General features: G+C 58.3%; 2 protein-coding genes across 6 annotated transcripts; one reads left to right on the top strand and one right to left on the bottom strand.

The window, feature by feature from the left end:
• The first annotated feature begins 4,979 nt into the window (after positions 1-4,979).
• Positions 4,980-11,251, top strand: NR1I3 (nuclear receptor subfamily 1 group I member 3). Of its 4 annotated transcripts, none has more exons than XM_085524302.1 (9): positions 4,980-5,117; positions 5,810-5,984; positions 6,765-6,895; positions 7,769-7,935; positions 8,116-8,303; positions 9,292-9,437; positions 9,522-9,638; positions 9,749-9,816; positions 11,061-11,251. In XM_085524302.1, exons 2-8 carry the CDS (start codon positions 5,812-5,814, stop codon positions 9,808-9,810), a joined length of 984 nt encoding a protein of 327 aa, XP_085380428.1. In that variant the 5' UTR covers positions 4,980-5,117; positions 5,810-5,811; the 3' UTR covers positions 9,811-9,816; positions 11,061-11,251.
• On the bottom strand, positions 11,221-16,951 carry TOMM40L (translocase of outer mitochondrial membrane 40 like). 2 transcript variants are annotated; one of them, XM_085524688.1, is made up of 9 exons: positions 16,766-16,951; positions 14,132-14,199; positions 13,960-14,052; positions 13,570-13,671; positions 13,145-13,250; positions 12,901-13,023; positions 12,385-12,498; positions 11,763-11,865; positions 11,221-11,678 (listed from the first exon to the last, which is right to left on the bottom strand). In XM_085524688.1, exons 1-9 carry the CDS (start codon positions 16,863-16,865, stop codon positions 11,663-11,665), a joined length of 825 nt encoding a protein of 274 aa, XP_085380814.1. In that variant the 5' UTR covers positions 16,866-16,951; the 3' UTR covers positions 11,221-11,662. The 2 variants fall into 2 exon arrangements, with proteins under 2 accessions (XP_085380814.1, XP_085380813.1); XM_085524687.1 differs by having other exon boundaries at positions 12,385-12,461.
• Positions 16,952-17,186: the final 235 nt, after the last annotated feature.

Here is a 17,186-nt window from a genome sequence, read left to right as displayed (position 1 = left end):
TATACTGCTTGCTTTTATTTCCTACCTTTTCTATTGCCCGTCTTCCCTTCCACATCTCCCTAAACAACTTAATTGGCAATAAACTGGACGGGCAAACAAAAAATTTTTCTCCTTGTGTCTTTATCTCTCTGTCGGGTACATGTATATTAAAAGAACAGCGCTCTAGGAGGGTCCTGGTTCGGGGCTGCAACAAGGAAAGACTGGATGTTGTGCTGAGGGACATGGTTTAGTGGGACCTATTGGTAATAGGTGAACAGTTGGACTGGATGATCTTGTAGGTGTTTCCCAACCTTGGCGATTCTGTGGGTCTCTATGGGTCTCTGTGGGGCTCTAAGGGGTTCATATGGGGCTCTATGGGGCTTTATGGGGTTTATATGCGGCTCTAGGGGGCTCTAGGGGGTTTCTTGTTTATGGGATGTTGTGCTGAGGGACATGGTTCAGTGGGAGCTATTGGTGATAGGTGAACTGGATGATCTTGTAAGTCTTCTCAGACACCACAGAGGGTGGTGGTCAATAGCTCTCTGTCCAGGTGGAGGCCGGTAATGAGCAGTGTCCCCCAAGGGTCTGTCTTGGGACCGGTGCTCTTTAACAACTTTATTAATGACATCGATGAGGGAATGGAGTGCATCCTCAGCAAGTTTGCTGACAACACCAAGCTGAGTGGTGCAGTCGATACGGTGGAAGGAAGGGATGCCATTCAGAGGGACCTTGACAGGCTGGAAAGCTGGGCTCGGGTGAACCTAATGAGGTTCAACACCGCAAAGTGCAAGGTTTTGCATTTGGGCCGGAAGAACCCCAGGCACCTGTACAGGCTGGGAGGAGTTGTCCTTGAGAGCAGCTCGGCAGAGAAGGACCTGGGGGTCCTGATGGACGAGAGACTCAACATGAGTCAGCAGTGCGCACTGGCAGCCCGGAAAGCAAATGGGATCCTGGGCTCCATCAGGAGAGGGGTGGTCAGCAGGGATAGGGAGGTGATTGTCCCTCTCTACTCTGCTCTTGTGAGGCCCCATCTGGAGTACTGTGTCCAGGTGTGGAGCCCTCAGTACAAAAAAGACATGGAGATTTTGGAAAGGGTCCAGAGGAGGGCCACGAAGATGGTCAGGGGGCTGGAGCACCTCCCCTATGAGGACAGGCTGAGGGAGTTGGGTTTGTTCAGCCTAGAGAAGAGAAGGTTGCGGGGTGACCTCATTGCAGCCTTTCAATACCTGAAGGGAACTTACTCCCAGGAGGGGAGTAAACTCTTTGAAAGGGCTGACAATAGCAGGACACGGGGAAATGGTTTTAAGTTAAAAGAGGGAAGATTTAGGTTGGATGTTAGGGGAAAGTTCTTTACTAGGAGAGTGGCTAGGCCCTGGAACAGGCTGCCCAGGGAGGTTGTGGATGCCCCGTCCTTGTAGGTGTTCAAGGCCAGGTTGGACGGGGCCCTGGGCAACCTGATCTATGGGGTCTCTATGGGGATCTATAGGGTCTATGGGGTCTATGGGGATCTATGGGGTCTCTTGGGCAACCTGATCTAGTAAACATGGATGTTTGGTGGGCCTGCCAGGTAGGGGGTTGGAACTACATGATCCTTGAGGTCCCTTCCAACCCGGGTCATTCTGTGATTCTGTGATTCTATGGGGGCTGTGGGGTTTATGGGGTCTCTATCGGGATCTATTGGGATCTATGGGGTCTATGGGGTCTCTATGGGGTTAAGGGGGGGTATATGGGTTTATATGGGGTTATGGGGTCTCTGTGGGTCTCTATGGGGTCTCTATGGGGTTATGGGGTGGATATGGGGCCTCTATGGGGTTAATGGGGTCTATTGTGGGTTGGAACTACATGATCCTTGAGGTCCCTTCCAACCCAGGTCATTCTGTGATTATCCCAGCTCTTTACCCTCCTGGAGAGAAGGTGGATGCACTCTGAGGGCAGGGGGAAGCAGGGTCAGGATTGAGGCCATTTGTATAGTGTTCTCTTGCTTTCCGATATCATAGTAAGCAAAAATGGCTGCTGCTGGTTTCCTACAGCCCAGCTCCCATCTCCCTGCTTTTTTTTCCCTTTTCCCTTCCCATTTTTGGAGCCCAAGGGGCCCATGGCCTGCTGCCCTCCTGTCACGGTCATGGATTGATCTAGAGAACTGTGTGACATTGCAAGAAAGGGGCTTCAGTGTTTCAGCAGAGAGAAAAACACGGCGGGCAAAGCCTGCATTTCTGCTATAGGTAAACTGAGCTGAGCTCTGGACTGAATCTTGCGCCTGGGAAAGTGAGCACAGCCTGCAGACACGCAGGAAGAACAAAGGGGGACAAAGGGGGACAAAGGAGAATGGTTTTAAACTGAGACACTGGAGGTTTGGGTTGGATCTTGGCAGGAAGCTTTGCACCCCGAGGGTGGTGATGCACTGGAACAGGTTGCCCAAGGAGGCTGTGGATGCCCCATCCCTGCAGGCATTCAAGGCCAGGCTGGATGCGGCTCTGGGCTGCCTGGTCTGGGGGATGGCAACCCTGCATATGGCAGTGGGGTTTAAACCAGACGATCACTGTGGTCCTTTTCAAACAATGCCAGTCTATGGTTCTATGGTATGATTCTATGGCTGCTGCCAGCCACTGCTTGAAATACTATCTTGGTCCTCAGCAACATGGCACCCCAGGTAGAACGGAGTCAGACAACGGGACTCATTTCCAAAGCAATCTCATAACTACCTGGGCCAAAGAGCGCGGTGTCGAGTGCATATATCACATCATGCACAGCCCCTGGGAAAATCAAACAGTGCAGTGCTGTTAATGACTACACTGAGGGCAATGGGCGCTGAGACAGTCAGACGTTGGGATGCACATGTAGCAAAGGCCACCTGGGTAGTCAGTGCTCAGGGATCTGAGCATCGAGCTGGTCCTGCCCAATCAAACCTCCTGCACACAGCACAAGTGAAATGGAAACGTGGCACCCACTGACACTCACTGCCCCTTGCTGAGCATCTCTGCAGACCAAGCAGTGGCTGCGAGCACAGGGAGGCAGGGAGTGGCGTGTTCCATCATAGTGATGGTGGCACTGGGTCACCCCACTGGTGCAGGTTGTTCTGAGCTGGTGACAATGCAAAGCTGATGGTGGTGGCCGTGTCACCGTGTCCTCTCCCAGGCTGTACGTATACCTGGGATTGCCCCAACCCAGGCCCGATATCCTGCACTTCACCTTACTGAGCGTCTATATGTTCACATGCTGCAAGGGGATGATTCTGAGCAACTCTGTGAAGAGAGCACAGAGTCACAGAATCCCAGTCCCAATCCCAATCCTAGTCCCAATCCCAGTCCCAATCCCAGTCCCGATTCCAATCCCAGTCCCAGTCCTAATCCCAATCCCAATCCCAGACCCGGTCATAATCCCAATCCCAATCCCAATCCCAATCCCATCCCAATCCCATCCCAATCCCAATCCTAGTCCCAATCCCAATCCTAGTCCCAATCCCAATCTCAGACCCAATCCCAATCCCAGTCTCAATACCAGTCCCTTCTCTCAAGGAGGGTAAAGAGCTGGGATAATAATCCCAGAATCTCAGAACTGTAGTGGTTGTTATGGACCTCTAGAGCTCATGGAGTCCAACCCCCCTGCCAAAGCAGGTTCCTACCCCACGTCGCACAGCTCGGCGTCCAGTCGGGCCTTGAATATCTCCATAGAAGGAGACTCCCCCACCTCCCTGTGCAGCCTGTTCCAGTGCTCCATCACCCTCACCATAAAGTTCTTATTCAGGAACTTCCTATGCTGTACTTTCATCCCATTACCCCTAGTCCTGTCCCCACGTACCACTGAAAAGAGACCAGCCTCGCCACTATGGCTCCCACCCCTCAGGTATATATAAACCTGGATCCAGTCCCCTCTCAGCCTTCTTTTCTCAAGGCTGAACAGACCCAGTTCTCAGTCTCTCCTCATAGGGGAGATGCTCCAGGCCCTTCACCATCTTTGTGGCCCTTCACTGAACTCTTCCTATGGGATCCCTGTCTTGTTTGTACTGGGGAGCCCAGAACTGGACGCAGTATTACAGGATTCCAGATGAGGCATCACCAGGGCAGAGTAGAGGGGGAGGATCAGCTCCATCCACCTGCTGGACACGATCCCTTTAATGCACCCCAGGTGCCATTGGCATTTAATGCACCCCAAATGCCACTGGCATTTAATGCACCCCAGATACCATTGGCTTTTAATGCAACCCAGATGCCATTGGCATTTAATGCACCCCAGATACCACTGGCATTTAATGCACCCCAGATGCCATTGGCCTTTTTGGCTACAAGGGCACACTGCTAACTCAAGGCCATTCTATCATCCAGTCCCAATCCCAATCCCAGTCCTGGACTCTGCTTTGACAACAACAACCCTCTGCACTCTGCCAGTCAGCCAATTCACGACCCACTTCACTGTCCACTCATCTATCCCACACCTCCTCAGCTTTGTTATAAGGATGTCATGGGGGACAGTATCCAAAGCCTTACTGAAATCAAGGCAGACTACATCTACTGCCCTCCCCCTGTCCACCCAGCTGGTGACATCTGCATAAAAGGCCACCAGGTTGGTCGAGCATGACCTGCCCTTGGTGACCCCATGCTGAGTGCTCCTGATTGTCCCCATCCCTGCCCCCATCCCTGTCCCATTCCCATCCCTGTCCCCATATCTTCCTCTCCCCATACCTGTCCCCATCCCTGCCCCCCCTGTGTGTCCCCTGTCCCCATAGCTGTATCCTAAAGCCTGTCCCCTAAAGCTCCCCCCACCCCTGTCCCCATCCCTGTCTCCATCATTGTCCCCATCATTGTCCCCATTCCCATCCCATCCCTGTCCCTATACCTGCCTCCCCACACCCCTGTCCTTATCCCACCCTCATCCCCATCCCTTCCCTTCCCTCCCCCCTCTGTCCCCATCCCGTCCCCATTCAGCCCCATGTTCTCCCTGTCTCCAGGTTCCACCCATCCCGGCTCCTCCCTCAGCTCAAGTTCAAAGTTCAAACTCCACGAGGCCACGTTGGGGGGACGGAAACCAAAGGGAGAACGGGGACAAACCCCACAACGTGGGGACATTAGAGGGGACACGATCATAGAGGGGACACCACAACCACAGAGGGGACACAACAGCCATAGAGCTGACACTACCAGGTACCGGAGGGCTCCCCCCCCTTCTCCTTATGGGTCAATGTGTGGGGCTGGCTCGCTGTGGGGCTGTGGGAATTCGGTGTCATTTGGACACGGAGGGGACGCTGTTAATGGCTCACACTGCCCTGCAGGTGATGTCCCCATCGAGGTCCCCTCCCCCTGGTGGCACCATCTATGGTGACACCAGCCCCTTATGGCGCTGTCTATGGGGGTGCTGTCCCTGCTGGACCCATCCCCTGATGTCACCACCCCCTGATGGCCCCATCCATGGTGGCACTGTCCCCATCGTGGCCCCATCCCACAGCTGGTTGCACTGTCCCTGGTGTCCCCACCCCCTGATGGCACTGTCCTGGTGTCACCATCCCCTGGTGTCACCATAGCAGGTGGCACTGTCCCTTTTGGACCCATCCCCAAGTGTCACCAGCCCCTGATGGCCCCATCTGTGATGGCACTGTCTCCTGGTGGGATACTGTCCCCATAGCTGATGTCACCATCCCATAGTTGATGTCACCATCCCATAGCTGGCGGCATCATAGCAGATGGCACTGTCCCTTATGGACCCATCCATGATGTCACCACCCCCTGATGGCCCCATCCATGGTGGCACCATCCCTGTTGTCACCACAGCACTTGTCCCTGTCCCTATTGGCCCCATCCCTGTGTGTCCCCCCTGATGTCCCCATCCCTGTCCCCAGCCATGTCCCTGTGCAGCCCCTCGGACACAGACAGCGCCGTGCTGCAGTGTGGGACCAATGTCCCCGATGTCCCCGATGTCCCCGAGGAACCGAAGGTTTGCGCCGTGTGTGGGGACAGAGCAACCGGGTACCACTTCCATGTGATGAGCTGCGAAGGGTGTAAAGGGTTCTTCAGGTGGGATGGGACGGGGGGATGAGGTGGATTGGGATGGGGTGGAGATGGGATGGGAGATGGAAGGGGGTGGGATGGAGTGGGATGGGATAGGATGGGGGAGATGGGATGAAGTAGAATGGAATAGAGGAGGTGGGCTGAGAATGCATAGATTGGGATGGGATGGGGCTGAGGGGGTGGGATGGGATGGGATGGGATGGGATGGGATGGGATGGGATGGGATGGGATGGGATGGGATGGAATAGAATGGGGATGGGATGGGATGGGATGGGGGATGGAAGGGGGCCGGAGGGGGGACAAGAGGAAGGGCTGGGGCAGTGCCCTGCTCTCCCCATTGGGGACACAGAGCTCAGCTGTGCCCCCATGTCCCTCTGCCCCATAATGTCCCCATGTCCCCCATCCCCATGTCCCCACCTCTGTCCTCATCCCATGTCTCCAACTCCATGTCCCATATCCCCATCTCCACATCCTCATGTCACCCCCATCCCACACCCCTCCATCCCCCTGACCTGTAGACCCATGTCCCCATGCCCCCCTGACCCATATCCTGATGATCCCATATCCTCACACCCCTCCAGTCCCCCTGACCCCAAAGCTCCACATACCCATGTTCTCATGTCCCCATACCCCATAACCCCATGTCCCCCTGACCCATACCCTGATGTCCCCATATCCCCCATCCTTCTAATCCCCCTGACCCCACAGCCCCACATATCCATGTTCTCACATCCCCGTGCCCCATAACCCCGTGTCCCCCTGACCCACATCCCCACACCCCCCCAGGCGTTCCATCCTTAAGGGCGTGCACTTCACCTGCCCCTTTGCCCGGAGCTGCCCCATAACTAAGGCCAAGCGCAGGCAGTGCCAGGCCTGCCGGCTGCAGAAGTGCCTGGACGTGGGGATGAGGAAGGACAGTGAGTGACGCTATGGGGCAGAGGGGGGGTATGGGGGGAGAGGAGGGGGTGAGTATGGACAGAAGGGGATGATGGGGTGGGAGACAGGGGGGATGAGAGGGGATGTGGGGTGTGAGGGTGGAAGGGGTGATGGGGGATGGGAGTGGGGCGTTGGGGGGACTGAGATGGGGCATGGAGGGGCTTTAGGAGACCTAGATAGGGAATGTGGGGGAACAATGGGAAGTCTGGATGGGACTATTGAATGGACACTAATAGGACATTAGGGAGACCCCAAAGGACATCAGGAGGTCCTAAAGGTGACAGTGGTGGACGTACAGAGGGCATTTGGGGGAGTCAGGTTGTACAAGACCAAGAAGGGATAAGGGGCAGTGGGGGGACACAAAGGGGGGCCAAGAAGAGATAATGGGAGGGACCCAGAGGAGCATCCCAAGGTGGGATGGAAGGGGAGCAACCTGAAGGTATAGGGTGACATAGGGTGACATAGGGTGATACTAGGGGGGACAGCAGTGCTGTGCATTACTGGTGCCATACTGGGTGTTATACTGGTGCCATACTGGGTGTTATACTGGTTCCATACTGGCACCATACTGGTTCCATAGTGGTACCATACTGGTGCCATACTGGTGCCATACTGGTTCTATACTGGGTGCCATACTGGTGCCATACTGGTCCCATACTGGTGCCATGTTGGTTCCATACTGGTACCATACTAGTGCCATACTGGTTCCATACTGGTTCCATACTGGTTCCATACTGGTGCCATACTGGTTCCATACTGGTTCCATACTGGTGCCATACTGGTGCCATACTGGTTCCATACTGGTTCCATACTGGTACCATACTGGTGCCATACTGGTTCCTTCCTGGTCCCAGTGATCATGTCGGAGGAGGCGCTGTGCCGTCGTCGTGCCCTGCGGCTGCAGCGCAGGTTGGCGCATCCAGGTGGGCTGACGGCGGAGCAGCAGGAGCTGATCGGGATCCTCATCAGCGCCCACCAGAGAACGTTCGACTCCAGCTTCTCCCAGTTCCAGCACTACCAGGTGGGTGGGAAAGGGGCAGGGTGGGTGTTGGGTCCATGTTGTGTTGGGTCAGTGTTGGTGTTGGGTCCCTGTTGTATTGGGTCCATGTTGGTGTTGGGTCAATGTTGTGTTGGGTCCCTGTTTATTGGGTCCCTGTTGTATTGGGTCTCACTATGGCACTGATCCCATCTCTTTCCCCAGCCCGCAGTGCGGCTCTGCATCCCCGGCCCCTGTTCCCAGAGCCCCCCTGGCCCCACCGTCCCCTCGTGTCCCTGTGTGGATGAGGACGTGCTGCCCGATGTCTTCTCCATTCTACCCCACTTTGCGGATCTCAGCACCTTCATGATCCAGCAGGTCATCAAGTTCGCCAAGGAGATCCCGGCCTTCAGGTGAGAGCATTGGAAGGGTGGCCAGAACTACCTGACAGCCCCAACTTAGTGCCATCCCTCAACACAAAGCCATAACACCGTGCCATCCCCCAACTCAATGCCAGCCCCCAACTCAATGCTATAACACCGTGCCATCCCCCAACTCAGTACCACTCTACAGCTCAACACCAGCACCCAACTTGATGCCATAACAACGTGCCAATCCCCAACTCAATGCCATCCCCCAACTCAATGCCAGTCCCCAACTCAATGATATAACACCGTGACATCTCCCAGCTCAATGCCATCCCCCAACATGATGCCATAACTCAACATGGTGTCAGTCCCCAACGTGGTGACATCCCCCAGTCGGTGCCATCCCCAACTCAATGTCTTTCCTCCAATTCAATGCCATCCCCCAACTCAATGCCATCCCCCAACTCAATGCCAACCCTCAACACAACGCCATCCCCCAACTCAATGCCATCCCCCAACATGATGCCATAACACCTTGCCATCCCTCAACTCAATGCCAGACCCCAACTCAATGCCCTCCCCAAGCTCAATGCCATCCCCTGACATGATGCCATAACACTGTGCCAACTCCCAACCCAATGCCAACCCCAACTCAATGCCATTCTCCAACTCAGTGCAATCCCCCAACTCAATTCCAACCCCCAACACGATGCCATAACCCCGTGCCATTGCTCAACTCAATCCCAGCCCCCAAGTCAATGCCATAACACTGTGCCATCCCCCAGTTTGATGCCAATCCTCAACTCAATGCCATCCTCAGCTGAGTGCTATTCTCCAATTCAATGCCATCCCTCAACTTAATGCCATCCCCCAACTCAATGCTATAACACTGTGCCATTCCCCAACTCAATGCCAACCCTCAACACGATGCCATCCCCCAACCCAATGCCATCCCCAACATGGTGCCATCCCCCATTGCTTTGCCATCCCCCCCGTTGCCCCATCCCCACCCCCCATGTCTTGTCCCTTGTAGGGGGCTGCCCATCGATGACCAGATCTCGCTGCTCAAAGGCGCCACGTTGGGGATCTGCCAGATCCAGTTCAACACGGTGTTCAACGAGGAGACCAACGCGTGGGAGTGCGGGCAGCACTGCTTCACCATCAAGGATGGAGCTCTGGGTCAGCACCGACGTGGGGCACAGGGGGCGGCCGTGTCCCCATCCCGACTCATTGATCCCCACTGATCCCCATTGATCCCCATAGCCGGATTCCAGCAGATCTACCTGGAGCCACTGCTCAAATTCCACATCAGCCTGAAGAAGTTGCGGCTGCACGAGGCCGAGTACGTGCTGCTGGTGGCCATGCTGCTCTTCTCTCCAGGTAGGGGATATAGGGGTCAATGTGGGGCTGCCCCCTTGGTCTCCTCCCTGATGGCCGCCCCTCGTCCCCCAGACCACGCCAGCGTCACCCAGAGGGATTTCATTGACCAGCTGCAGGAGAAGGTGGCCCTCACCCTCAAGAGCTACATCGACCATCGGCACCCCATGCCTGAGGGCAGGTAGGTGCCATGGCCAACGAGGCCAACGTGTGGGCCCCAGATCCGTGGGTCAGCCCCAACATCACATGTGGTCATCCCCAATGCCAGGCATGGTCTCCAGTGCCAAAAATGGTCCCCAAATCCACGTGGTCATCTCCAACACCACCCATGGTCCCCAACACCATGCATTGGTCCCCAACCCCACGTGGTCATCCCCAATGCCACCCGTGGTCCCCAATGCCATATGTGGTCATCCTTAACACCACATGTGGTCCCCAACTCCATGGGTCATCCCCAATGCCACACATGGTCCCAAATGCCACACGTGATCATCCCCGACACCAGATGTGGTCCCCAATGCCACCCATGGTCCCCAATCTACGTTATCACCCCCAACACCATGTATGTATCCCAACTCCAACACCACACATGGTCCCCAAATCCACGTAGTCATCCCCAACACCACCCGTAGACCCCAACACTACGTGTCATCTCCAATACCAGATGTAGTCCCCAATGCCACTCATGTCCCCCAACTCCACATGGTCACCCCCAACACCACACATGGTACCCAGCTCCATGGGTCATCCCCAGCACCAGATGTGGTCCTCAATGCCACAAATGGTCCCCAACTCCATGTGGTCATCCTCAACACCACATGTAGTCCCCAATGCCATGAGCCATCCCCAGCCCTACACATGTTCTCCAATGCCACAAATGGTCCCAAATGCCACATGTGGTCATCCCCTACACTATGGGTCATCCCCAACACCAGGTGTGGTCCCCAATGCCACCCATGGTCCCCAGTTCCACGTGGTCATCCCCAGTACCACACGTGGTACCCAGCTCCATGGGTCATCCCCAACATCACACGTGGTCCCCAATGCCATAAGCCATCCCCAACTCTATGGGTCATCCCCAACACCAGATGTGGTCCCCAGTGCCACTCATGGTCCCCAACTCCATGTGGTCATCCCCAATGCCACGCATGGCCCCCAATGCCATGTGGTCCCCAACTCTATGGGTCATCTCCAATGCCACACGTGGTCCCAAATGCCACATGTGGTCATCCACAATGCCACACATGCTCTCCAATCTCACACGTGGTCTCCAATGCCACAAATGGTCCCCAACTCCACATGGTCACCCCCAACACCACACGTGGTTCCCAACTCCAACACCACCACGTGGTCCCCAACACCACCCATGGTCCCATCTGATGCCCCCATCACTGTGGGTCACCCCATGGGTTCTCTGTTGCCCAGGTTCCTCTATGCCAAACTGCTGCTGCTGCTGACGGAGCTGCAGACGCTGAAGATGGAGAACACGAGGCAGATCCTGCACATCCAGGACCTGTCCTCCATGACGCCGCTGCTCTCCGAGATCATCAGCTGAGCCCCCCCATCCCCGCGGGCTCCGTCGCACTTTACAGGGCAGAGTAAAGCTCTTTTATTTATCCGGGCTCCGTGGGTGCACTCCATGGGGCGTTTCCAGCCCCTTCCCCGCGTGGCCAATGTGGGGCTGGGGGGAAACTGAGGCAGAGCAGCGCTGGGCCGGGTTGGATGGGAGCGGGTTGGCCAACGCTCAACCCAAGGATCCTCCCGGCGCTGTCACAGCGTCCCCCGGTGCTGACGGCCCCCGGCCCCATCTCGGCTATGGGGCAAGGTGACGTGTGGGGCTGGGGTGAGGTGACAGGTTCCCCTGTGGCACTGTGGCTCCCTGAGCAGTGGCGGATGCCGGCCCTCAGCCCACGATGACGCTGAAGCCGCAGTGGAATCGGTTCTTCCAATGGTTGAGGAAAGCGCCCAGAGCCAACGTGACGGGCAGGGGGGGCAGCTTCTTCTCCAGCACCGCCCCCACGCTCCAGTTACTGTCCAGGAGCCCTTCATGGGGGAGATGGGGGGCAGGTGTAAGTCATGGAGTCATGGAGGGTCATGGGGGGGATGTAGGGGCAGCCCATCGCTCACCTCTGAAGACGACGTTGGCCTGCGGCAGGTTGAGCTGGTACCCAAAGGCGAAGGTGGTGTCCTGCAGCCGCGTGTTGGCTTCCAGCTCCACCCCAACCTGCACCTGGGGGGCACGAGCGGGAGGTGGGGTGTGGGGATAAGAGGGGTTGGGGTCCTTCCAACCCAACCACACTGTGACCCCAAAGTTCTATGGTCTCTGAGGTCTCTTCTAATCCAACCATACTGTGACCCCAGACTTCTATGATCTTTAAGGTCCCTTCCAACCCATCTACGTTGTGACCCCAAAGTTCTATGGTCTTCAAGACCTCCTCCAACCTAACCATGCTGTGACCCCACACTTCTATGGTCTTTAAGGTCCCTTCCAACCCAACTAAGTTGTGATACCAAAGTTCTACGGTCTCTGAGGTCCCTTCAAACCCAACCACACCGTGACCCCACAGTTTATTGCCTTCAAGACCCCTTCCAACCCAACCCCACTGCAATCCCACACTTCTATGGTCTTTGAGACCCCTTCAGATCCAACCACGTTGTAACCCCACACTTTATGCTCTTTGAGATCTCCTCCAACCCAACCATCCCAGGATCCCACAGTTCCACCCCACACCAAGGCCCAGATTCCCACCTGCTCGTTGGCTTTGTGATAGTAACTCGCATGGGCACCACCATAACCCACATTGAGCGTCGCCACCCACTTGGAGGCTGGAAAAAGGAGCAAAGCAACGGGGGGGGAACATCCCTGGGGACAGTGTGGGGTCACCATGCACAAGTGTCCCCATACCTAGGTACCTCCATACCCAGGTGCCAGTTACCCCCATACCCAGGTGTCACGTGCCCCCATACCCTGGTGTCTCCATATCCAGTTACCCCCATACCCAGATGCCCCCATATCCAGATACCCCCATACCCAGTTACCCCCATACCCAGTGCCCCCATACCCAGATACCCCCAAGCCCAGATACCCCCATACCCAGTGCCCCCATACCCAGGTACCCCCATACCCAGGTACCCCATACTCAGATACCCCCATACCCAGATACCCCCATACCCAGGTACCCCATACTCAGATACCCCCATACCCATGTGCCCCCATATCCAGGTACCCCATACTCAGATAACCCCATACCCTTTGCCCCCATACCCGTGTATTTCCCTGCCATGGTCAGGATGGCTCCTTCCTCCCCCGGCCGTCGGTGATAAACCATCTCCCCCCCCAGCACCAACCGGGGGGTGATGCTCTGCAGGAAATGGGCCACCAGGATCACTGCGGGGACAGGGGGATCAGTGCACGGGGACCCCAACGTGGGGCTGGATGGGGGGGGAACACTGACTCCATCACCCCAATATGGGGCAGAATATAGGGGGGGGGGGGTCTCCCCACGTACCAGACCCCCCGATGACGTCAGGGTTCCCCAATGTGATGGTGGCCGTACAGTCGTCCCCGCGATATTCGCCATCGAACTGCCAGGTGACGAACTTGGACTGGTGGGTCTGAGGGGGGAAATAGGATCCAGTGGGTCAATCCTGCCCCATTGCCACCCCCCCCCCGCCCCATTGCCACCCCCCTGCCCCATTGCCACCCTCCGCCCCATTGATACCCCCACCTGCCCCACTGACACCCCCCCCTGCCCCACTGCAACTCTCCTGCCCCACTGATACCCCCCTGCTCCACTGATAGTTCCCCATTGCCACCCCCCCTAGGCCCACTGACACCCCCCGGCCCCATTGATACTGCCCCATTGCCACCCCCTGCCCCATTGCCAGCCCCCTGCCCCATAGATTCCGCCCCATAGCCCAGCCCTGCTCCCACCTGGAACACCGCTTTGGTGCGGATGCGCTCAGCCACGAGGTGCAGGATCTGCGCGTTGAGGCTGCCGCTGTTGTCCATGTCCCCCACCAGCGTGGGGAACGCCTTGAGGGGGGAGGGGATGGGGTGAGGGGGGGGTGAGGACCCCAGGCCAACCCTGCCTGCCCCACTGTGCCCCATTGCCCCACTGTGCCCCATTGCCATCCATTGGATACCCAATGTCTGCTCATTATTTAGCCCCATTGCCATCCATTGGATACCCAATGTCTGCTCATTATTTAGCCCCATTGCCATCCATTGGATACCCAAGGTCGGCTCATTACTGAGCCCTACAACCACCCCACACTCACCCCTCACCCCACATCACCCCCCCCCCACGTTAATCCCCCTCACCTCGGTGGGTCCCAGCTGTTTGTCCCCCACGAAGGTGGCATTGAAGTGGTAGTTGGAGGGGCCCAGTGTGCTCATGTGCACCGTGTGGGTCACCTATGGGGCGAGGGGGGTCAGTATGGGGTGGGGGGGGTCACGGTGGCACAGTGTGTGTGACCCCCCCCCACTATTAGACCTGGAAGTGGCTGCTCAGCGCTTTGTTCACGATCAGCTTCACTCCTTCCATCTGCTGCGGGAAAACCTCTATGGGGAGAGAAGGAAAAGTGTGGGGAGAGCCCCCCATAACCCCCTCCATAACCCCAAACCACCCCCCAGCCCCACATCCTGCCCCACAACCCGCCCCACAACTGCCCCCCATTCAGTTTCCTCAACCCCCCCAGCTCCTGTTCCCTCTATACACCCCCACTGACCCCCCTGTGCCCCCAAACGCCCCCCAGTGCCCTCAATGCCCCTCAGTGACCCCCAGCTCCCCTCAAGTTGCCACCCCCACATCCCCCATGACCCCCCAAGCCCCCCACTGCCCCCCCAACCTCTGTGACCCCCTCTATACCCGCCAATGCCCCCAAAACAGCCCCCCCAGTGTCCTCAATACCCACCCCACAACCCCCAATGCCCCCCAACACCCCTCAATGCCCCCCATCCCCCCCAATCCACCCCCCTGTCCCTCATGACCCCCAAAACCCCCATTGCCCCCCACACCCTCAACATCGCCCACCCCCATTGATTCCCCTATGCCCCCAAAACCCCTCCCCCCTCAATGCCCCCCCGCAACCTCCCAATGCCCCTCAGTGACCCCCAATACCCCCCAAGCCGCCCCCACACGTCCCCCATGACCCCCAAAGCTCCCATTCCCTCCCCATACCCCCCCAAAGCCCCCCTCCTCCCCACACCCCCATTGATCCCCCTGTAACACCCCATACTCCCCAATGCCCCACAGTGCCCACCAATGCCCCCCATTCCCCCCAATCCACCCCCCCACGTCCCCCACGACCCCAACACACACCCAAAGACCCCTTGCCCCCTAATGCCCCCCCAGACCCCAACTGATCCTCCTATGCCCCCCTATACCCTCCAGTGTCCCCATCCCCCCCAAGCTGCCCCCCCCGTGTCCCCCATGACCCCCAAAGCCCCCCAATGCCCCCCACACCCCCAAAGATCCCTTGCCTCCCAAAGCCCCCCCACCCACTCATTGATCCTCCTATGCCCACCAACACCCCCCAATGACCTCAATGCCCCCCCATACCCACCAATGTTCCCCAATCTGCCCCCCTGCATCCCCATTGCTCCCCAAAAGCCTCCCCTGCCCCGCCAACCCTGCGATCCCCCTATGCTCCCCTATAGCCCCCCATACCCCCCAGTGCCCCCATTCCCCCCCAAATCACCCCCCCACCTCCCCATTGACCCCCAAAGCCCCCCACTGCCCCCCACCTCAAAAGCCCACCTGCCCCTCTCACACCCCCTGTGATCCCCCTTTGCCCCCCCATACTCCCCCCTGCCCCCATACCCTCCAAACTGCCCCCCCCATCTCCAATGACCCCCAAGCCCCCCATTGCCTCCCCACACCCCAATGACCCCCCTATGCCCACCAACACCCCCCAATGCCCTCAATGACCCCCAATCCACCCCCTATTGCCCCCCACACCCCCAAAGACCCCTCCCTGAGCCCCTCCCCCCCACACCCCCAGTGATCCCCCTATGCCCCCTAAACCCTCTCAATGTCCTCAATGCCCCCACATACCCCTCAATGCCCCCCAGTGCCTCCCATCCCCCCCAATCCACCCGCTCACGTCCACCATGACCCCCACACACCCCGAAAGACCCCTTGCCCCCCTATGCCCCCCCACATTCCCACTCATCCCTCTATGTCCCCCTATACCCTCCAATGCCCCCCGTAACCCCCCAAACTTCCCCCTCACGACCCCCATAGCTCCCCATTACCCCATGACCCCCAAAGCCCCCCATTGCCTCCCCACCCCCATTGACCCCCTATGCCCACCAACACCCCCCAATGTCCTCAATGTCCCCCCATAACCCCCCAAACTGCCCCCCACGTCCCCCATGACCCCCATAGCTCCCCATTGTCCCCCCACCCCCCTAGCTCCCCTCCCCTCCCCTCCGCACACCCCCTATGCCCCCTATAGCCCCCACTGCCCCCCCCCCCAAGCCGCCCCCTCCACATCCCCCATGACCCCCAAAGCCCCCCATTGTCGCCCTATCTCCCAAGCCCCCCTCCCCCACCCAAACCCCCTATGCCCCCTATACCCCCCAATGCTCCACATCCCCCCCCAATCTGGCCCTCTGCGTCCCCCATGACCCCCAAAGCCCCCAATTGCTCCCCACACTTCCAAAGACCCCTTGACCCCCAAAGCCCCCCCAGGTCCCCGTTGACCCTCCTATAGCCCCCAATGCCCCCCATCCACCCCCCCCCCCCCATTTCCCACGACCCCCATTTCCCCCCGACCCCCCGGTTTCCCCCACGACCCCCATTCACCCCCACACGACCCCCATTGCCCCCCCAGCCCCCCTCCCCCCCACACCCCCATTGATCCCCCTATACCCCCCCAAACCCCCCAATGACCCTCAGTGCCCCCCAATACCCCCCATTACCCCCCACACCCCCAAAGACCCCTTGATCCCCAAAGCCCCCCCAGATCCCCCTATGTCCCCTATACCCCCCAATGCCCCCCATTCACTCTCCCACGACCCCCATTGCCCCCATAGGCCCCCATTGCCCCACATTACCCCTCTGTCCCCCCCCACCCCCATAGCCCCCCATTACCCCCCATAGCCCCCCATTACCCCCCCCCACCTTTGCAGTTCCGGTGCAGCTCATCGAAGCTCCCCGGGTTTCCCACGTTCTCGCCCCGTTTCGCGGCTCGTGGTTCGCTGTGACCCCACACGTTCCCCATCTCGACCCCCCCCCCCCAATTCCGGCCCCTACGGCCGCCGACCGCCCCCCCCGAGCTCCGTGGGCGCCGCCATGACGGGTGGGGGCAGCGCGGCCGGAAGGGATTCGTTAGGCCGCGCCCACGGCAAGACCGGAGCCGCCATCTTGAGTGCGGGCAACGCCGCGCTCCCATTGGCTCAAGCGGAAGGGAGGCGACGGAAAGGAGGTGGCCGCCATTTTGGGTGTGGGCAGCGCTGCGCTCTCATTGGCTGAGGTCTAAGGGGAAGCGCGCCGCGCTCAGTCGTCCCTTCGGAATCCTCACCCTCATGTATGATAGTTCCGG

The sequence above is a fragment of the Coturnix japonica genome, chromosome 27 (assembly GCF_054131305.1).
Source record: "Coturnix japonica strain WE chromosome 27, WE-NBRP24, whole genome shotgun sequence".
Taxonomy (NCBI): Eukaryota; Metazoa; Chordata; class Aves; order Galliformes; family Phasianidae; genus Coturnix; species Coturnix japonica.
Note: the sequence above shows the minus strand (reverse complement) of the source record. Positions and strands in the feature narration are given on the sequence as shown.

Excerpts from the sequence above, each read along its gene's own strand:
- NR1I3 (XM_085524300.1), top strand. The coding sequence starts at position 5,812 with ATGTCCCTGTGCAGCCCCTCGGACACAGACAGCGCCGTGCTGCAGTGT. Across the intron at positions 6,896-7,768 it reads CGTGGGGATGAGGAAGGACA|TGATCATGTCGGAGGAGGCG; the intron begins GTGAGTGACGCT and ends TCCTGGTCCCAG. Across the intron at positions 9,817-11,060 it reads CACCCCATGCCTGAGGGCAG|GTTCCTCTATGCCAAACTGC; the intron begins GTAGGTGCCATG and ends TCTGTTGCCCAG.
- TOMM40L (XM_085524687.1), bottom strand. The coding sequence starts at position 16,865 with ATGGGGAACGTGTGGGGTCACAGCGAACCACGAGCCGCGAAACGGGGC. Across the intron at positions 12,462-12,900 it reads CATGGCAGGGAAATACACGG|CCTCCAAGTGGGTGGCGACG; the intron begins GTATGGGGGCAA and ends TCCTTTTTCCAG. Across the intron at positions 11,679-11,762 it reads GGCCAACGTCGTCTTCAGAG|GGCTCCTGGACAGTAACTGG; the intron begins GTGAGCGATGGG and ends TCCCCCATGAAG.